This window comes from Pelobates fuscus, chromosome 1 (genome assembly GCF_036172605.1).
Source record: "Pelobates fuscus isolate aPelFus1 chromosome 1, aPelFus1.pri, whole genome shotgun sequence".
Lineage (NCBI taxonomy): Eukaryota > Metazoa > Chordata > Amphibia > Anura > Pelobatidae > Pelobates > Pelobates fuscus.
In genome coordinates this window covers 253,689,379-253,712,630 of record NC_086317.1, presented here as the reverse complement: position 1 = coordinate 253,712,630, position 23,252 = coordinate 253,689,379, and the positions used below count along the sequence as shown (strand labels likewise).

The 23,252-nt window shown below is 40.6% G+C and overlaps 1 protein-coding gene across 1 annotated transcript in view; it reads left to right on the top strand.

Moving 5' to 3' along the window:
* The window catches only part of RCAN3 (RCAN family member 3), a 50,320-nt gene extending 43,547 nt beyond the window's left edge, over nucleotides 1-6,773 (top strand). Inside the window, exon 5 of the mRNA XM_063456548.1 lies at nucleotides 6,252-6,773. Coding sequence (XP_063312618.1) covers nucleotides 6,252-6,412 — 161 coding nt within the window. The 3' untranslated portion in view covers nucleotides 6,413-6,773. The remainder of the gene's footprint in view (nucleotides 1-6,251) is intronic.
* The last annotated feature ends 16,479 nt before the right edge of the window (nucleotides 6,774-23,252 follow it).

The window sequence follows — 23,252 nt, the reverse complement described above, 5'->3', positions numbered from 1 at the left end:
CAGCAACATGAAGTCTAGCATTGTCTTGCATTAGGAGGAACCGAGGGCCAACCGCACCAGCATATGGTCTCACAAAGGGTCTGAGGATCTCATCTCGGTACCTAATGGCAGTTGTCAGGCTACCTCTGGCGAGCACATGGAGGGCTGTGCGGGCCCCCAAAGAAATGCCACCCCACACCATTACTGACCCACTGCCAAACCGGTCATGCTAGAGGATGTTGCAGGCAGCAGAACGTTCTCCACGGCGTCTGCAGACTCTGTCACGTCTGTCACATGTGCTCAGTGTGAACCTGCTTTCATCTGTGAAGAGCACAGGGAATTTGCCAATCTTAGTGTTCTCTGGCAAATGCCAAACGTCCTGCACGGTGTTGGGCTGTAAGCACAACCCCCACCTGTGGACTTCGGGCCCTCATACCACCCTCATGGAGTCTGTTTCTGACCGTTTGAGCAGACACATGCACAATTGTGGCCTGCTGGAGGTCATTTTGCAGGGCTCTGGCAGTGCTCCTCCTGTTCCTCCTTGCACAAAGGCGGAGGTAGCGGTCCTGCTGCTGGGTTGTTGCCCTCCTACGGCCTCCTCCACGTCTCCTGATCTCCTGATGTACTGGCCTGACTCCTGGTAGCGCCTCCATGCTCTGGACACTACGCTGACAGACACAGCAAACCTTCTTGCCACAGCTCACATTGATGTGCCATCCTGGATGAGCTGCACTACCTGAGCCACTTGTGTGGGTTGTAGACTCTGTCTCATGCTACCACTAGAGTGAAAGCAGCGCCAGCATTCAAAATTGACCAAAACATCAGCCAGGAAGCATAGGAACTGAGAAGTGGTCTGTGGTCACCACCTGCAGAACCACTCCTTTATTGGGGGTGTCTTGCTAATTGCCTATAATTTCCACCTGTTGTCTATCCCATTTGCACAACAGCATGTGAAATTGATTGTCACTCAGTGTTGCTTCCTAAGTGGACAGTTTGATTTCACAGAAGTGTGATTGACTTGGAGTTACATTGTGTTGTTTAAGTGTTCCCTTTATTTTTTTGAGCAGTGTATATATAATATCTCAAGGAGGGTCCCAGGGCCTAATTTTGCTCAAGGACCACGATTGCTGTCAGTCTGTCACTGCACTTAGCTGATTATGATCTTTTTTCTTCTTTTAGCTTTTATCTATACTCGGAACTGACAAAAGAATTGTAAACTATGTCAGAATGGCTGATCTACAAATGTGTAATTGCCTGGTCAATTCCTGACAAATTTCATTTTAATTAATATTTTTGTGTGCTTGAAGATGCCGTTTTACATGTATAATAGAAACACTCCAAGCACCATAACCACTACAGCTCACTGTAAGACTACTTTTTAAGATGTGAAACCACTTTTGGACAGTTTGACTTCCTACCTGGTGTCCAATTGGGCTGCTCCTCTCCTCCATTACCAATCGTTCCTAATTAAAGGGACACTATAGTCACCAAAACAACTTTAGCTTAATTAAACAGTTTTGGTGTATAGATCATGCCTCTTCAGTCTCAATGCTCAATTATCTGCCATTTAGGAGTTAAATCACTTTGTTTATTAACCCTTATCACACCTCCCTGCATGTAACTTGCACAGCCTTCCTAAACACTTCCTGTAAAGAGTCATCTAATGTTTATCCTTCCTTTATTGTAAGTTCTATTTAATTTAGATTTTCTTATCCCCGCTATATTAATAGCTTGCTAGACCCTGCAAGAGTCTCCTGTATGTGATTCAGTTCAATTTGCATAGCAAGATATAAAATTGTTAAAGGTAAATTACATCTGATTAAAACCAGGGGTGGAGCCTAGCTACCGAGCCGAGCAGACACGCTTTTTAGAGAGCTCCTAACTACCGACGCTATTTCTACCTGAAATCCCTCCACATCTGCTCAAACATACCCCCTGACACTCACCCATAGCAATGGGACGCAAAACCAAGGAACTGAAGCCGGACAAGCCACGCCAGGGCCGCCTACCCTGAGAACTTCTCGGACATATCCGATGACTTCTATCAGGAGGAGGAAGAGGACGAAACCCCCGTGGCACAGCCTGTTAAGCCGGCCCCTAAAGAGCCTGACTCCTCTCCGGTTACCACCGAGATCCTCAGGACATTGCTGACGACCCTCCAGAACACCATCCTGGCGGACACGGCAAAGATCCGCGAGGAAATAAGGGGCCTGTCGGGCAGGCTAGGCACCCCGGAGGGCACCTCCGGGGAACATGCTACACAAATTGCCTCACTCCAACGGGAGATTGCTCAGATGCGACAACAACACAAAACCTATGACCAACGCTTTGCCATTCTAGAAGATACTAGGCGCAGACTGAACGTCAAAATAAGGGGCATCACGGAGGATGTACCTGCCGAGGATCTGCCTCACCTTCTACGGCGACTATTCATAGAACTGCTGCCCCCGAGACAAGAGAAAGCGGTGGGTTTGGAGGAATTCTTCCGCATCCCCAAGTTGCCCAAGGCTCCGGAGGGGACCCCCAGGGACCTGGTGGTCCGCCTAATGACCGGGAAGGACAGAGCAGCAATTCTAATTTCAACCAGGGACCGCACGCCATATGACTTCGAAGGCATGCACCTCGCTTTTTACACGGATTTATCGGGACATACATTAGCATGGCGCAGATCCCTGGCACCCTTCACCACCCTGCTCAGACACCACAAGACGCAGTACTGCTGGCGGTTGGCGCACACGCTCCAGGTCATCAAGGACAATGTCACACAAGACATCCACGATATCCAAGATGCAGTAGGACTGCTAGTCACGCTGGGCCTACCACCGGACTCACTGGCCACCAACAGGCAGGAACTGGTGGGACGAGCCCCCCAAACGTGGAACCCTGCTACCGTAAAACCATTTATCCCCCAGGGGCAACGGCAGGCCTCAGACGCAGCGACCACCACCCGAACTGTACCTGAGCAACCCGGGTAACCTGGTGACCACTCCGGAACGTGGGATGACAACTCACACAGGAACCTACAAGAGGACTGTTACCCACCCACTACTATATACAGGCGAAGTTCAATCTATCGTTCATTTCAAACCACTAGTTCATTGTTACTTCCTATATGTATTATATGTATTAAGAGGCAATAAGCCGTAGCAGCTGCCACCATCCTCATTTAATGGGGACACTGAGCTACCCCCTCTGGGCCTACGGCCGCCTATAAGGCAACCGCAAATTAATATATTACACTGACACAAGCTCTCATTGTCAGAAATGTTAAAAGTCATAAATATGACACATACGCACTCAGACAACAGAATCACACGAGACTATGCACCTTGAACTTAGACACCCCAGCACATTCAGACGTATCCTACACGGCCAGCAAGCCCTCACAACACGAATTTCACTAGGACGCATCAACCCTTTCCATGACTTTAGCAACCTACCACACAGACATTTAAAAAAACGCTACCAGGTAGTCACATTGTTACACATACCCTACATTACATACCATTTTGTTACATGTATTGATTTTCACAGAAAAACAATGTTAGTTTCATGCCCTGTTATTTTCATGTTTTAAAACAAAAATATTGTGCTGTATAAACTGCCACATGTTGAAATGCTGACAAATCGCTTGCCGAAGCTGTTGTGGCGCTGCACGCTTTATTGTTACTTCATGCACAAGTAAAAATAAAGAATAAAAAAAAAAAAAAAAGTGAAACCAGTTTTTTTTCATGCAGGCTGTGTCAATCAGAGCCAGGGGAGGTGTGGCAAGGGCTGCATAAACAGAAAGAAAGTGATTTAACTCCTAAATGGCAGTGAATTGAGCAGTGAAACCTGAGAGGCATGATCTGTACACTAAAACTGCTTCATTAGGCTAAAGTTGTTTAGGAACAAAGAACAAAAGAGGAAGATCTAGAGAGAGATAGAAAACTCTTAATCTCTATTAAGATCGACCAGAGTAGGTAACCCCTTCCTAATAGTAATACTAAAACTTAACCTTTAATGGAAATAAGATAAAATAAAACGAAATAAACACCAATTGTACAAATAACTAAGAAAACAAAAAATAATAATACAAAAAATAGTTTAAAAAGGAGTGGATTCTAAATAACTGTGGTGGTGGACAATAGATATTGTGGAAAAATCAGCTATCGTCCTTTAAAAACCACCTATAGATAGAGACTATAGTCCAGACTATTCCCAAATACGGGGAGGTATAGAGAGGTGAAGGGAGAAAGTTGGAATATGAATAAGGTTAACCCTTAAAATTCGTGAAGTAAGGGAATTAAACCATACATGAGAAAAATTATTATTGTAGTATACTGGCTAGCAAGTGCTAAACAAACTATGTACTAAGCACTTATAGCAAAAAACCTAGGTCCTTGGGTGGAATGGTTAGCAACACTAAAAAAACTGTTGCATGTAAGCTAACAAGTGGGTACTGTAACAAAATACCACTGCCAAATTAACACTTGTAGCAAAAAAAACCCCTGTATCCAATAACCAACTGGACCTCAAAGTTTACAGTACAAAAAATCGGCTAAATTGTATTGCCGACAGAGACACTCTCCCCCTAATATCCCTCTTTGAAAAACCTCAATAGTAGCAATATTAGAAGCAAAACTATCTAGTCTAGACTAAAGGCTCGAGGTCTGGAACTCACTCCTAAACTAGCTACCTGACGCGCGTTTCAGCGCTATAATTGCGCCTTCATCAGAGGTACAAGCTTGTACCTCTGATGAAGGCGCAATTATAGCGCTGAAACGCGCGTCAGGTAGCTAGTTTAGGAGTGAGTTCCAGACCTCGAGCCTTTAGTCTAGACTAGATAGTTTTGCTTCTAATATTGCTACTATTGAGGTTTTTCAAAGAGGGATATTAGGGGGAGAGTGTCTCTGTCGGCAATACAATTTAGCCGATTTTTTGTACTGTAAACTTTGAGGTCCAGTTGGTTATTGGATACAGGGTTTTTTTTTGCTACAAGTGTTAATTTGGCAGTGGTATTTTGTTACAGTACCCACTTGTTAGCTTACATGCAACAGTTTTTTTAGTGTTGCTAACCATTCCACCCAAGGACCTAGGTTTTTTGCTATAAGTGCTTAGTACATAGTTTGTTTAGCACTTGCTAGCCAGTATACTACAATAACAATTATTCTCATGTATGGTTTAATTCCCTTACTTCACGAATTTTAAGGGTTAACCTTATTCATATTCCAACTTTCTCCCTTCACCTCTCTATACCTCCCCGTATTTGGGAATAGTCTGGACTATAGTCTCTATCTATAGGTGGTTTTTAAAGGACGATAGCTGATTTTTCCACAATATCTATTGTCCACCACCACAGTTATTTAGAATCCACTCCTTTTTAAACTATTTTTTGTATTATTATTTTTTGTTTTCTTAGTTATTTGTACAATTGGTGTTTATTTCGTTTTATTTTATCTTATTTCCATTAAAGGTTAAGTTTTAGTATTACTATTAGGAAGGGGTTACCTACTCTGGTCGATCTTAATAGAGATTAAGAGTTTTCTATCTCTCTCTAGATCTTCCTCTTTTGTTCTTTGTTCCTATCACGTATGTAAGGGTTACCCCCTTTCCCAGGTTTCCCCAGGCACACTCACGGGCTGGTTGCCTTTGGCAACTAGCCTTTGGCTTTTTTTCTTCTCGATAAAGTTGTTTAGGTGACTATAGTGTTCATTTAAGAAGTTCCATTAGCTGTGCAATGCAGGGCATAACTCATTGGCTGAGAGAGTCAGTCAGTGGGAAGGTGCAATGAAACTCCTCGCACCATGACTACTTCAGGGAGCCAGAGTGGTTATGGTGCTTGGAGTGTTCCTTTAAATTAAGTTAAATTCTAGTGGTGTGAACGAAGAAGGTCCAGGCACTCCAATACTTTAGTGCTTGTTTTTTGGAACCAGCAGAACAATACTGCAACTTTTTGACCCTGAATAGACCCTATTCAGGGTCAAAACATTGCTGTGTTGCTCTGCTGGTCCCAGTAAAAGTGCCCCAAAGCATTGGACTACCTGAACCTTCTTCTTTCACACTTATGTTCTGATGGGCAAGTGCTGGCACATGATCTAGCTAAGCACCTAATTGGCTTGTGGATTGAGTGCAATTCCTATTACCTACATGTGAAATTCTAGAGGTGGTCAGAAATCTTACAGCTATCCTATTGACCCCATGTCTCAAAAAAATATGAGCTCCATCAGATTCTGCAATTAACATGCTGTTGAAAACCTGTGGCTATTAAGCTTTCTGTGTTTTGTTCTCAGGTGAAAAGTATGAACTGCACGCAGGGACGGAATCCACACCCAGTGTGGTGGTACACGTGTGTGAGAGTGAGACCGAAGAAGAAGAGGAGGAAATGAAGGGACCCAAACAAAAAATAGTGCAGACAAAACGTCCTTCACACCCTCCAGCCATTTTAAATTAGTTCAAAGCTTTTTATTTATCAATTAAAAAATAGAGTTCAAAAAGCATATCTTCAAAGGGAAATGTAGACTCTCAGTTCACATACTGTATATAGCTACAGACAATCTAGGTCATATTATCTGAAGTGGTATAAATGCTGTATTTATTTTTATGGAGTTTTGTGTTTTTAATTTTCTAATCTTTATCTGTGTTACACTTTCAGTGTTTTTTTAACTTACTTGCTGGTAGCAAAAGAGTTAACTTCAGTGAATGTCTGAATTTTTGTCTTTCTTACTACTGTTTAAAGTGGCATTCTTGAGTAGCCAGGAAACTGAATATTGCCACTTACAGGTTTTATAATACAGATCACCCGTTTCAGTGTATATCTCTTCTCTATTTTTCATTTTGATTGTAAAAAAAAAAAACACATAAACAAAACAGCATAATCATTTTAAGGCAATTAGACGAGCAAGTGTGGCAAACAATGAGAGCTGCTTATGGTCTCTCACAGTCACTCAGAGAACAGAAGAACGGTGGAGTGATTCTATCTACAAAGCAGGATGCACTATTTAAGAAAAAAAAAAAACACTGTCATTATGTTAACATAAATAGTAAATGCTATGGTCTACTGTTTAGTGTGTTTAAGCCATATTTGGTGAATGTCCAAAACTGTCTAGTGTTTGTAAGTAAAGATTTGCACTGAGTGCACACCATATAAATAAAGTATATATATTGTATTCATATTTTAAGAAAGCCACCCTCCCCCCGATATAAGCAGGTAGTATTTGTTTGAAACTAAGTAATGGACTTGACTGGTTAGTTTCTGCGATAAATATACCCATCGGCCATGAATACAGATTTTATGAATAAATTGAATACCCTTAAACAGTAGTGGCTAATATGAGCACAGCAGATATTTATGAGCTACATATATTATTTTATTTTATATACATTTAGACAATGGCAATCCACAGTGACAGAATTAGCCACCATTGCTTTAGCGTGCTTTTTTTAAAATATTTTTTTTCCTTTTCATAGTTTTACGTGTACTGGGCCACAAACGCTGTGCAATAAGGATTGTATTGACCAAGGCTATCTTACTGTTAGTCTGTGGGCCAGGTATGGCCTGTAAGGGCTTCTTTTTATTATTTTCCAGCCTCCAGTTTTATTTAAAAAGTTTGTTTTACATCATAGATTTAATAGGTTTTGACCCTTCTATCCTTGACTGGAATTCTGGTAGCAATGTTTAGTTAATATGATGTAAATTATTCTTAGTATCAATCCTGCTTCAAAACATATGTGAAACAGGTAAAATGTAGAGACAGTTATTTTTATATGGAGCTATCACTTATTGGTACTGATAAACGTAAACATGTATTTATGAATTAAAATAAGGAGATATGTTTCTAATGATGTAGGTGGTGCAATGCAGCTGAAACATCCAAACCAGAATCTCTCTTGTCAAGCAGCACCTAGAGTGGTCCTCGGGGGTAGGCCAGATATGGAACGAAAAATAAGGCCAAAATGGAGACTATATAGTGTAGTAGATTGACGGAATGTAAAAATTGAATCACAGAAGAAATGCGCTCACAGTGTGTAGTGCTTCCACTGAGCTCTACTTAAAATCGCCTGGGCAGTATGATCCCTGCCTGTGGATATCATGTGAGCATCTTGGTCCGATAGAGCATGATCCATGGTGTATAAAATACAAACAGTGCAGATTCCAATATAGTGTCCTATGCCAGTGGATACAGCTGTGAGTTGTTTAAAAATATAGAAATGCACTCCCAATTAATAGAGCCCTTAAGTGGCTCCCGACAAATGGCACGGAGTGGTGTAATCCCTTCTCTGTAGTTATAACTTGTGACAGTGGTTCTCACCGTAATAATATGAAAATAAAAAGAATTATAATATAGTGCTCGCCATGTGAAGATGAGTGGATAAAATAAATAGGAAAAAAAGAGGAGCATAAACATATTTTTGCTCAGTCCTCACAACATAGGTAATATCATCTCCACCAAGGATACAGTGTCTAGATTTAAGGAACAAACCATGTGATCCAGGAAGGGTTAAAAACGATATCACTTTATTAAAATATATTGAAAATACAAAAAGTGCAATAAAATCACACAAACGCGTTTCGTCTTATTGCATGAGCTTTTTCAAAGTGAGGACTTTTTTCTTTTTTCTTGTGAGTACTTTTCCTATTTATTTTATTCGCTCATCCTTAGACAGAAAGCACTTTATTATATTTCTTTTTATTTTCATATTATTGCGATGAGGACCACTATTAAAAGCTATATCCATAGAGTGGGGATTATACCACTCCATGGCACTTGTCATGGATAGCCACTAACGGGCTCTTTAAAATGTGAGTGCATTTCTATATTGTTATACAAGCCAAAGCTGTATCCACTGGCATACTACATTATATTGGCATCTGCTCTGTTTGTATTTTATACACCACGGACCATCCTGCATCGGAACAACACGCTCACACCATATCCATAGGAGCCGCCAACTTGCTTTTAAGTGGAGCTTACTGGAACCCCTACACACTGTAAGTAAATGTTTTATTTTTTACATTCCATCAATCTATACACTATATAGTCTCTTTTTTATGCTTATTCTTCATTTCATATCGAGAACCAATCTAGATGCTGCTCCCTCCATCTGTGTACATGTGTTTATTAATTGCTTATGTATTATTCATTCTATTCTATTACGCCATTCTAGGACACATAGCCTGCCACACACATGATTAGTAACTATAAAATAAACCATGCATGGAATCTTTTATTGGATGGGAAAATAGTAGGCAATTAACTGTTGTCTTAGAAGAGGCTGGAATGGTAGATGGAAATATTTTAGGGGTGTATGAAAGTGTTGCTGCATTTCAAATAGTCCAGTTTAACTAAGATTATGCATTGTCAAACAATAACTTCTAAAATAAAGTGCAATAGCTTACCAAAGTAGAAAAGTGACCTAATTAATATTTAAAAAGAACAACTGTTTATTACAAACCTTTGAATTGCATGAACACTTTGTGCTGTCCATTACATAGATATAGCGGGATTTTAGATAAAATACTCAATTTCTATGTACAGTAATTTTGTTCATCTAATATGATGTGTGCATGCTTGTCAACTTTGGAAAGCAGAGGGATGAGTGGGGTAAGTGCAGAGACTGTTACTGCTAATGTGGAATGTGGATGCTTGCAAAGAGAATGTTTGTTTGACAACCAGTTCACATGTCTGCCAAGATAACAGGCCACCCAGCAGGGTTACCCATCTGATGAGCATTGGTGAAGCCCTAGACTAGAGTATGTGATAAAATGCCTTGACGTTGTCCAGTGAAGCTGCAAATACAGTTCAACTTGCACTCACACTGTACTCTACTCTGCTGGGGATACAAGAGAAAGATGTGATGTTAGGACAGGGAACCAGTTATGACTCTCCTTATAGATTTACTATTGTAGTTATTTTTGTGTGGTTCAAAGGACATGCCGTGCCCAGCTTTTTTGCATTTTAAAAATTTATGCCTCTTTACTATGCTTAATTTTTTTTTTTATGCTCAAAACTGACTGTTCCACCATATCCATGCCTCCCTAGCCACACCCCTTAGGCCAGAAAGTCTTCCTTGTCAAATGTAAGCACACAGTGTCAGCCAGTGGTGTATCCTGGTTTTGTGCTGCCCTAGTCAGGAGGGAGCTGAGCAGACAGCTCAGAGGAAGAGCTCCCTTGCCAGCCGCCCGCCAGCGCACAGCAGCCTGCACGCCCGGCCGGCATGTCAGTTAGCCGCAAGGCTAACAAGCCATTTGCCCTGGGCATTTGGGGGCGGTGTTTTTTGCCGCCCCCCGGAAAATGCCGCCCAAGGCAAATGCCTTGTTTGCCTCGCGGCTAAAACGTCCCTGGTGTCAGCCACGCCAGCATTGAGTGAGCTGCTTTTAATTCACAACCTAGCTGCAGACAGTCAGAAACTACAAGCAGGTAGTAATATACTTACTATATGCTTTCCTGGGTGTCCTCTCCTCCTAATGCAGGTTGCTTTGTAGTTCAGATCTCTTAGTGTTGTAAGTGGCTGAGCTTTTTGCACACAGTTAATAAGGAAGTCTTTTTCTGAAGAAAGGGGGTGTGGCTAAAGAGGCAGGCGTATGGTGCAGCATTCTGCAAAACATTTTTATGCAAAAACTATAATGATTTGAGCATGCAAAAAAACACAAAGAAAATGCATATTAATGGGGCAAAAGCAATGCAAGTTGTATTGGTGCCTGTACTGTCCCTTAAACATTAAAGGAGCACAATAGGGTCAGGAACACAAACATGTATTCCTGACCCTATAGGGTTAAAACCACCATCTAGCCCCCTGTCCCACTCATGCCTACTTAAATGTAGTAAAATCTTACTTGTATTCAAGCCTGAAGCTGCTGGCTTTGTCCCTGTTTCCTTTAGACCTGCCTGCTGACATCAGCAGAAGTGGTAGCCTGATCCAATCACAATGCTTCCCCATAGGATTGGCTGAGACTGACAAACAGGCAGATCAGGAGCAGAGCCAGCACAATTCAAACACAGTCCTGGCCAATCAACATCTCCTCATAGAGATACATTGAATCAATGAATCTCTATGAGGAAAGTTCAGTGTCTGCATGCAGAGGGTGGAGACACTGAATGTTTGGATGCATTTTAGGCAGCCATGACCCAGGAAAGATCTCTAACAGCCATCTAAGGAGTGGCCAGTGAAGTTGGGCTGTAATTGAAAAGACAGTGTTTACAGCAAAAAGCCTCAAGGGAATGATTCTACTCACCAGAACAAATTTAATAAGCTGTAGTTGTTCTAATTAATACAGTGTCCCTTTAATGACTTAATTTTTTTATGCCAAAAAGATTATATGGATGACTTACAAAATGTCTCCCACACTAATGTCAGCCTAGTTCAATATTCTTCAGTCAACAAAAGTTACTAAGAGAAGTTAAGAATGTTTTAATTAGATAATGCATTTCATTGCTGTCTGCTGGTTGTCCTTTTGCATAGTTATTGGGTCATTGGTTATATTATACAACTAAATACAGGCAAAATTAAACAGAAACTACTAAATGGAGTCAGGATAACTTCTCACAAATATGTGGGGAGTCCCTCCTCCATAAACGAGAACCTCTAAACGAACATATTAACATCTTAGTGTGAGTCTGTCTCTAATCCCCTTCCCTAATTCTGATGAGCATTTGGCTTCACCAATGGGAGTGAGCCAATTGAAAGATACTCCCACTTAACGTCTGATACGATTGGATTGGATGATGGAGGTAGGAGTGAGGGCTCTATGTCCTCATTTAAACACTCCTGGGAACACGTGACACTGAGCTCTTGACAGAGGCGTATCCTTACGCCGAAATGCGCGTCGAGCACTTTTGGTGCCGATGTTCTACATTTGATATTAGGTCCTGGGAGAGTTAGTCTGCAAGAGGTAGTTTTATTTGACGTGGAAGTGGGGTTTACTAGGCAGGCTGCCTCGAAGCAGCTACAGGAGATGGGGGCTTTGGGTATCGACCTAGCAGGATGCCTTACAGTAGCATCAGGAGATAGGGATTTTTGGAATCACCTACAGGTTAGTGACAGCCAGCGACTGTGTGACCGGATATTGGTATTTAACAAACTCCTATAACTTCTGTGATCTAACGATTTGGCAGTTAGTACTTTGAAGCATTTGATGCTTACATAACAGCTACAATATACAACAAGCTGGATAGTCACTTGTGTGTAGTAATTCTAACACTTCAGCCCGTTTTGGCGATACTGCCCCTAAATGCATTGTTTTTAGACAAGCCCCCCCTTTTTTTCAGCTATCCCCTCCTCTACTTTGTTTGGAGCTGGGTACATCGTGTCCACGCCATAGTGAACCCTTTGATTAATATGGTCTAATTAAGGGATATACAAGAATACCTATACTTTGTAAACTGTGTATACCAAGTCCACTTAGTAACACTATCTAATTAGAACAACTACGTATCCATTAGTGTGCGGTGGCTAACAGACTCAGTTTTACTGGAAGTTAGGTATCAATTCAAACGGGATACAGTGTATATCACTGTTTATTGTTGATTTGTCTGTGTGACCATATTCAGTTTATTCCTTATTCCTACAGCCACTAATTACTTGTACCTTGATACTCTGGAGGTATCGATTTACTGAACTATTAAATTACTCAAATTTGAGAATACTTATAATAGCTATTAAAATCCTCTTACTACTTGAAGTGGCCTTTGAGACCACTTTACCCAGAATTTCAAAGGTGTATTATCACTCTGTTTATTCACGATGTGACATTTGTTTGGGTTTTGGTTTTTCACATAGAACCTACTGTTCTAGTTAGGCTCTTTATATTTTAATATCCTAATATTCGGCTTTAATAAAGGTTCATACCACTTACAAAATTTTTTACTTTTAAAGGTACTTCTTTTGGTGGAGTGTGAGTCCGCACACTTTAAGTGGGCGGTCTTCCCATCCCACTTTATTTTTCGTCTAAACCAAAGGCTTATACCATATTTATGGATAGTTAATTCGTTTAGAAGTTCTCGTTTATGGAGGAGGGACTCCCCACATATTTGTGAGGAGTTATCCTGACTCCATTAAGTAGTTTCTGTTCAATTTTCTTTGGGTTATGCCCTTGAGTTCCTCTGTAACCGATTAGGAGGCACTAGTGCTGACTAGTGTAGCCGTGTTGCTGCCTCTTGTACAGGCAAAATTAGTTTTATCTCACTCAATTGATTATATTGCTTGGAGTCCTCTGGCACTGTGCCTCCATTCAGTGTTCTCCCATTTTGAAGCAGTTTAAAACTAAATGAGGGTTCATGGCCCCCACAGGGGGTATGTCTAAGGTGGAAATTACACTCTTCCTTCTAGGACCTGATGAAAGTTTATGATTTTCAACTGAAAATCACCCATGAGCGGTGACCATCTTTGGGATTTTTGTGTACATATATATAAAACTTGTCACAGCAGGCTTATGTAATGTATGATCATATACTGTAGGTGAGGTGTTTGTTTTGTAAATTACATGAGCTTTGAAATTGCTGGTTACTAAATGCGTGAGTGTGCTGTATGTTGTATGAATTGACCTCCTCTTGGAGATCTACATTATATATATATATATATATATATATATATATATATATATATATATACAGGGAGTGCAGAATTATTAGGCAAGTTGTATTTTTGAGGATTAATTTTATTATTGAACAACAACCATGTTCTCAATGAACCCAAAAAACTCATTAATATCAAAGCTGAATATTTTTGGAAGTAGTTTTTAGTTTGTTTTTAGTTATAGCTATTTTAGGGGGATATCTGTGTGTGCAGGTGACTATTACTGTGCATAATTATTAGGCAACTTAACAAAAAACAAATATATACCCATTTCAATTATTTATTTTTACCAGTGAAACCAATATAACATCTCAACATTCACAAATATACATTTCTGACATTCAAAAACATAACAAAAACAAATCAGTGACCAATATAGCCACCTTTCTTTGCAAGGACACTCAAAAGCCTGCCATCCATGGATTCTGTCAGTGTTTTGATCTGTTCACCATCAACATTGCGTGCAGCAGCAACCACAGCCTCCCAGACACTGTTCAGAGAGGTGTACTGTTTTCCCTCCTTGTAAATCTCACATTTGATGATGGACCACAGGTTCTCAATGGGGTTCAGATCAGGTGAACAAGGAGGCCATGTCATTAGATTTTCTTCTTTTATACCCTTTCTTGCCAGCCACGCTGTGGAGTACTTGGACGCGTGTGATGGAGCATTGTCCTGCATGAAAATCATGTTTTTCTTGAAGGATGCAGACTTCTTCCTGTACCACTGCTTGAAGAAGGTGTCTTCCAGAAACTGGGAGTTGAGCTTGACTCCATCCTCAACCCGAAAAGGCCCCACAAGCTCATCTTTGATGATACCAGCCCAAACCAGTACTCCATCTCCACCTTGCTGGCGCCTGAGTCGGACTTGAGCTCTCTGCCCTTTACCAATCCATCCATCTGGCCCATCAAGACTCACTCTCATTTCATCAGTCCATAAAACCTTAGAAAAATCAGTCTTGAGATATTTCTTGGCCCAGTCTTGACGTTTCAGCTTGTGTGTCTTGTTCAGTGGTGGTCGTCTTTCAGCCTTTCTTACCTTGGCCATGTCTCTGAGTATTGCACACCTTGTGCTTTTGGGCACTCCAGTGATGTTGCAGCTCTGAAATATGGCCAAACTGGTGGCAAGTGGCATCTTGGCAGCTGCACGCTTGACTTTTCTCAGTTCATGGGCAGTTATTTTGCGCCTTGGTTTCTCCACACGCTTCTTGCGACCCTGTTGACTATTTTGAATGAAACGCTTGATTGTTCGATGATCACGCTTCAGAAGCTTTGCAATTTTAAGAGTGCTGCATCCCTCTGCAAGATATCTCACTATTTTTAACTTTTCTGAGCCTGTCAAGTCCTTCTTTTGACCCATTTTGCCAAAGGAAAGGAGGTTGCCTAATAATTATGCACACCTGATATAGGGTGTTGATGTCATTAGACCACACCCCTTCTCATTACAGAGATGCACATCACCTAATATGCTTAATTGGTAGCAGTGGCGTACACACAACCCATGGGGCCCCGGTGCGAAAACTGATCCGTGGGCCCCCCCCCCCCCCCCGCGCTTACTCTGCGCGGGCTGGGGCCGCAACACATGCGGCGGGCACCTGGTCGCAGGGCTGCGACCCGTGCGACCGCGGTATGTACACCAGTGCATGCATAAACACATACACTTAAAGGACCACTACAGACACCCAGATCAAATCAGCTCAATGAAGTGGTCTGGGTGCCAGGTCTCTCTAGTTTTAACCCTGCAGCTGAAAACATAGCAGTTTCAGAGAAACTGCTATGTTTCACTGAGGGTTAATCCAGCCTCTAGTGGCTGTCTCATTGACAGCCGCTAGAGGATTTTCTGCGATTCTCACTGTGAAAATCACAGTGAGAAGACGCTGAACGTCCATAGGAAAGCATTGAGTAATGCTTTCCTATGGGCGGTTTGAATGCGCGCGTGGCTCTTGCCACGCATGTGCATTCGGAGCTGAGAGGCGGATCGGGACGGAGAGATCCCCAGCGCCAAGGGAGTCCGGCGCTGGAGAAAGGTAAGTGCTTTAGACACACACACTCTCATGAACAGACGCACACATTTACTGGCAGACACACACTCAGTGACAGACACACACACTAACACACACACACTCTAACACTAACACACACTAACACTAACACACTCACTAACACACAAACACACTCACTAACACACAAACACACTCACTAACACACACACACACTCACTAACACACTCACTAACACACACTAACACACACACTAACACACTCACTAACACTAACGCACTAACACTAACGCACTAACACTAACGCACTCACTAACACACTCACTCTAACACACTCACTCTAACACACACTAACACACTCACTCACACTAACACACTCACTAACACACACTAACACACTCACACTAACACACACTAACACACTCACACTAACACACTCACTCACACTAACACACTCACTCACACTAACACACTCACTAACACTAACACACTCACTAACACTAACACACTAACACTAACACACTAACACTAACACACTAACACTAACACACTCACTAACACACTCACTAACACTAACACACTCACTAACACACTAACACACTCACTAACACACTAACACTAACACACACACACTAACACCAACACACTCGCTAACACCAACACACTCACTAACACTAACACACTCACTAACACACTCACTCACACTAATACACTCACACACTCACTCACACTAACACACTCACTCACACTAACACACTCACACTAATACACTCACTAACACACACACTAACACACTCACTAACACTAACGCACTCACTAACACACTCACTAGCACACACACACTAACACACTCACTGACACACTCACTGACACACTCACTGACACACTCACTGACACACTCACTGACACACTCACTCTAACACACTCACTCTAACACACTCACTCTAACACACTCACTCTAACACACTCACTCTAACACACTCACTCTAACACACTCACTAACACTAATACACTCACTAACACTAATACACTCACTAACACTAACACACTCACTAACACACACACACACACACACACTAACACCAACACACTCACTAACACTAACACACTAACACACTCACTAACGCTAACACACTCACTAACACACTAACACTAACACACTCACTAACACTAACACTAACACACACACACTAACACACTCACTAACACTAACACACTAACACACTCACTCACACTAATACACTCACTCACACTAACACACTCACTCACACTAACACACTCACTAACACACTCACTAACACACACACTAACACACACACACTAACACACACACACTAACACACACACACTAACACACACACACACTAACACACTCACTAGAACACACTCACTAGAACACACTCACTCTAACACACTCACTCTAACACACTCACTCTAACACACTCACTCTAACACACACTAACACACTCACTCACACTAACACACGTTTTTTTTTTTTTTTTAATTTAATCCCCCCAGCCTCCTTACCTGTGGGAGATCTGAGGGGATTCCCTGGGGTCCAGTGGTGCTGCTGGGCTCCTGGGGGGCGGTCACCCGGCAGCCGGTCAGGCTGGCGGGCGCGCGAGGGAGCACTGTCCCCTGGGTGCTCCCTCTTCAGCTCCCTCGCGCGCCGCGTACTGATGCCGGAGCCGGAAGATGACGTCATCTTCCGGCTCCGGTTTCAGTGCGGTGCGCGAGGGAGCTGAAGAGGGAGCACCCAGTGGACAGTGCTCCCTCGCGCGCCCGCCAGCCGGGTGACAGCAGGGCCAGCCTCGGGGGGCCCTGAGGTGGCCAGCTCCTGGGCCCCCCAGCAGAAGAGGCTGGCCCAGTGACCTACATACCTGGGTCGCAGGGCGGCCGGGCCCCCTGGTGGGCCGGGCCCGGTCGCAGCCGCGACCCCTGCGACCCCGGTATGTACGCCACTGATTGGTAGTAGGCTTTCGAGCCTATACAGCTTGGAGTAAGACAACATGCATAAAGAGGATGATGTGGTCAAAATACTAATTTGCCTAATAATTCTGCACGCAGTGTATATATATATATATAATGCATAGTTTGTATATTATTTTTGTCATCACACTTAACTCACAAATGCTATGTTTCTAATAACGTAGTAATTATGTCTTCTGTCCAAATTGCACTTTTGCAGAGTAAGAGTAGCTGTTTTTATGCTCTCTAGAAGAGAACCTGTATAGTGATTTATATGACAAGTTCTCCTCCAAAGAGGTAGCGGATTACTGCTGGTTTGTAGAACTTACCATTCAACAGCCTTGTGTTTATCTATTTTAAAAAGTCGTTGAAACATTCTAAATTACTTTTGTGTTGCAATAGTACACAGAGACAATATGTGAGCTACTGCTATGGACTTTGCTTGTTAGGCAATTAATTGCTGTAAAATGTCATGCAATATCCTACAGGTGGAGATGGCAGAAAAAACAAACAGGATTACTCACTCCGGTTGTTTGAATTCTCGCTTTAGTAAATAATTAGCCAGTGTAAATCGTGGAAGCCACTAGAGGCTTGATTAACCTTGCAGTGTAAACATTTCAGCTGCAGGGTTAAAACTAGGAGGACCTGGCACCCAGACCACTTCATTGAGCTGAAGTGGTCTGGATGCCTATAGTGGTCCTTTATATCATTGAGAATACAGGTGGATCTGAAATCAAAACCAAAATTCCACAGCTAAATCTAAACTTATCAGATATACATTTTACGTTCTCTAAATGTTTGTTATATGAAGAAAATCTAAATTTAAGCATTACTGTTTCTTTAAACATAGTTATATGTAATATATATATATATATATATATATATATAATTATTGCGTAACAGGTTAAGAATTATGGATATAAAATATAGCATACTATATATATATAGTGTACTTAAATATATTCATTCATATATAGGTGTGATTTATTTAAAGGACCAGTAATGATAATATGAATTATGGTTTATATGTCAGATCATTATTTTATAAAATGTGACTTTTGATTATAACAAAGCATTTTAGGTATGGTTGATCCATACTTAATGGTAGATGATGTTTAAAAAGCTATGTGCACTTTAAATTTTGGGTGTGTGAAAACTGTTTGCATGTAAAAGGAGCTTGATTAAGTTAAATCTATTAACTGAGCACATTCAGTAACAGTTGGTCAGAACCATCTATATCTGCTGGACTTATAGGTCAGCAGAATCTGAGACATTGTCAATAGATATTTTGCCAAAGTTCATACTGTGTTCAAATACCACAGATTTTGAGCTATTTAGCATAATAATATTGGGCTTGGTATAGAAACCCATGACTTGGGATCACAGTAGATCCTGTTCATACCCATGGGATTGTATATATTACTTGGCGCAAGAAGGGATTGGCCTCAAGCAAAAAGATATAGAGTTATCCCCAAAGTGAAAAGAGATTTAAAACATGGTAGAAAGCAAGTGGTAGAAATAAACATTAACATGCCCAGAGATTACTGTGTTTCTCCAGAGGTTCAGTAATTAGTTATCAAGCTTGTGGCTTCTGGATCGTAACCGTCAAGATTCTAAGTATAAACATTATAGAACACAGTACATTCCAAATATTGAAAGATTGTAATGAAAATGTGCATGAACTCTCTTACATTCTAATGTTAGGAGTCCTAAATTATATATAATGTATAATATATAAGCTTTTCTTTGGTAAGAAATTATACTTCCAAGTTAATTTCATGCATTTTGCCCTTGCTGCTTCATTAAAAACTCACCAGATATCTAGGATTACAAGTTAATTGGATACCCCACTCGTCCCCATTAAAAAAAAAAATCACTGATTTCAAGAGAGATTGGCACTTTTATAAGTTGATTGGAGAAAATTTAGAATCACCTTCCTGGCAGTCGAGCTGACAACCAGGAGGGCTCCTGGTTTACATTGCTTGAAAGAACGTTTAAAGAAGCACTATAGGGTCAGGAACACAAACGTATTCCTGACCCTATTGGGTTAAAACCACCATCTAGCCCCCTGGGCACCTCATGCTTCTAAAAATATTGTAAAATCTTACTTGAATTCATGCCTGCAGCTGCATAGTTTGTCCCTGTTTCCTTTAGACCTGCCTGCTGACATCAGCAGAAGTGGTAGCCTGCTCCAATCACAGTGCTTCCTCGTTGGATTGGATGAGACTGACAAACAGGCAGATATGGGGCAGAGCCAGCACAATTCAAACACAGCCCTGGCCAATCAGCATCTCCTCATAGAGATGAACTGAATCAATGAATCTCTATGAGGAAAGTTAATGGTTGGATGCATTTTAGGCAGCCATAACCCAGGAAGGATCTCTAACAGCCATCTAAGGAGTGGCCAGTGAAGTTATCACTAGGCTGTAATGTAAACACTGCATTTTCTCTGAAAAGACAGTGTTTGCAGCAAAAATCCTGAAGGTAATGATTCTACTCACCAGAACAAATACAATAAGCTGTAGTTGTTCTGGTGACTATAGTGTCCCTTTTTTTATGCCGAAAAGATTATATGGATGACTTACAAAATGTCTCCCAAGCTAATGTCAGTCAAGTTCAATATTCTATCTTCAGTCAGCAAAAGTTACTAAGAGAAGTTAAGAATGTTTTAATAAGATAATCCATTTCATTGCTGTCTGCTGGTTGTCCTTTTGCATAGTTATTGGGTAATTTGTTATATCTAAACAACTAAATACAGGCAAAATTAGTTGTATCTCACTCAATTGATTATATTGCTTGGAGTCCTCTGGCACTGTCCCTCCATTCAGTGTTCTCCCATTTTCAAGCAGTCTAAAACTAAATGCCTGAATGTAATGATTCTACTCACCAGAACAAATTCAATAAGCTGTAGTTGTTCTGGTGACTATAGTGTCCCTTTAAGTGGAAGGGAAGAGCTTCTGTAGGGAAGCATTACTAAATTCTTCCCTAGAAGAAGCATTCTGTTGGACAATCGCCTCATTTGATTGGCGCATTCACAGCAATCGTCACACAGGCACTAATTTTCTTTCCTCAGGAAGGAGAGACTATCCTCAGTAATAGTCTAACTGGGTTTGGAGTGAGCAACAGCGAGTAGTAACTCACTACTGAATAAGATTATGAATAAACAATATTTTTCTTTTAGGGGGGGGGGATGGCGGGTAGACATCTGGCACTGTTAGGAATAAAGGAACATTCCAATCATTAAAACTGAATATTGTTTTTTTTTAATTTAAATGTTCATAATGGGAATTTACGTACGCAATTAAGTGGCAGTTTACCGTCATAAGTATGGAAGAGATATAATCTTTACCTAGAATTATGGTTTTCGTCAGACTCTTAAGATATTTGCATATATGTATGTATATAGAGACTGTGAGTGAGGGTGAATGCACTGAAAACCCTGCATTTGTATGGATATTTATAAAATTTATAATGGGGGGTTTCATAAGGACAATCAAATTGATTTTCCTTGGGATATTTTTAGAACTTCTCCCCAGAATGCGCTAACTCCCAATCTTCATATTATATATATATATATATATATATATATATATATATATTGTCATCAATAAAATCAATTTATTTTTCTTTTCTGAAATCTCTCGTTTGTGCCTTTAGAATTAATACTTGAACACGTTCCTCCTATATATCACCTAAGTTTGATAACGTTTCTTATCCAGTTACTACCAATAAAACATTCAAAAATAGCATAAAACAATGCAAATAAAAATATATTATGCCAAAGTTGTTTCATCTTGGAGAACCACAATAATTCTGGCGTTTGAATGCATCTGAAACAATATTGCATATATTCAGTCACTTTGTCCTTGTAAAAAGCATTTGTTGAAATGTGTACAGTATGTGCGTAATAAAGTCTTATCTATTGTCCACTTTTCTTTTGTGTATTTAATGTTTGTGGAGAGCAATAGAGGGATACTATTGAAACTTTTATTGGTGTGGCATTAAGAGAACAAACTAATTGTATTTAAGCCTTTGGGACGCAATGGAAATCCCATTTAAATTAACCTATAATTTTTATATAATAATATATTATGCGAATGTCCATTGTTGGGGTAAGCAACATTAGATCCACGCTATCTTATCAACAGTGGGCACATACGGTTAATTGGCACAACGATCTTATTCTGAGTTTTTAAAATTGTATCAAGTTTTCCTTAAACCAAACATTATATTATTTGTCAACTGATCTAATTAATGCCAAAAAATGCATTGTAAAAAAAAGTGAAGCAATGCTTGCTTGACCACCAGCTTATTTTTTTTATTTTTTAATAATATATATGACTACATACTCTGTTGCGATCTATTTTTAAAGGGACAATGTAGTCACTATAACTATTTAAACTCTTTAAATTATAGTGCTTGGAGTCCCCTGGCACTGCCCCTCCATTCAGGGTTAAACCATTGTAGAGCAGTTTAGCACTAAATAAGGGTTCTCTTGGCCACCCACAGTCCATCCCCTTCTGGATGTGTGTCTGAGGCAGAAATTACACACTTCCTTGTAGTCATACCCTTCATACCATTGTCTCGTGCTCTGATAGGCTAAAAGCAGTCAGCTGAATCTCTCAACCACTCACAGCTTCCAAATGCTGCTCAGGCTAATACTTTCTCATTAGCCAAAGTGTCTCTTTAAATAGTTATATGGTTCTACGTATACAGTTTATTAAAAAAATTATAATAATTAAACATTAGAGCATAACTGTACATATACCGGATAGTGAATATAAATGAGAATTAAGAAAAGTACAACCTTAGTATAAAGCTCATGACAATGCCCAACTTATCTGACATAAAGATTTTGTTGTTTTCTCGTTATTATAAAAAGTGCCGTGATTTTACATTTACTGCTGTTATTTTCCATGATCATTGTTCATTTAAGCGCAAGTGACATGTCACCGTATACCTGTCTGTCATTTTCTGCACTACCAAAATAAAGAATGTTAAAAAAAATTGCCAATATACAACTCAACTCATCCCATAGTAATATGCTTAAGAGAGTAAACAATAAAATTAAAACCCAATTGGCAGTATGGACATTAAATTAAGATATGAGTTCAATTACATTGAAATGACAGGCAATCGTGGAACATGTATAGGGGGAAAGTGGGAAAATATGAGAAAGAAAATTAAAAGTAAAATAAGAGAAATTGGGTTGAATGGGGAAAGAAAAACAGAGCTTAGAAAGTAGGTGTTAAAATGCCTGACTTGATCAGCCACAACAAAAAACACTGACAGGTGAAGTGAATAGCATTGAGTATATTGTTACAATGGACACTGTCAAGGGATGGGATATATTAGGCTGTAAGTGAACAGTCCATTCTTGAATTTCATGTAATGGAAGCAGAAAAAAGGGGTAACCAATGAGTGACCAAGGCCAAATAGTGATGACTAGACGACTGCGTCATAGTATATCTAAAACAGCAAGTTTTGTTGGGTGTTCCCGGTGGTTAGCACCTACCTAAAGATGCGCAAGGAAGTACAACTGGTGAACCGGCGTCGGGTTATGTGCACCAAAGACTCATTGATACACGTGGGGAGTGAAGGCTAGCACATCTGGTCACACAGAGGAGCTACTGTTGCTCAAATTGCTGACAACTTTAATGCTGGCCATGATAGAAAGGTGTCAGAACACACTGTGCATTACAGTTTGCTGCATATGGGGATGTGTAGCCACAGGCCGCTCAAGAGTGCCCATGATG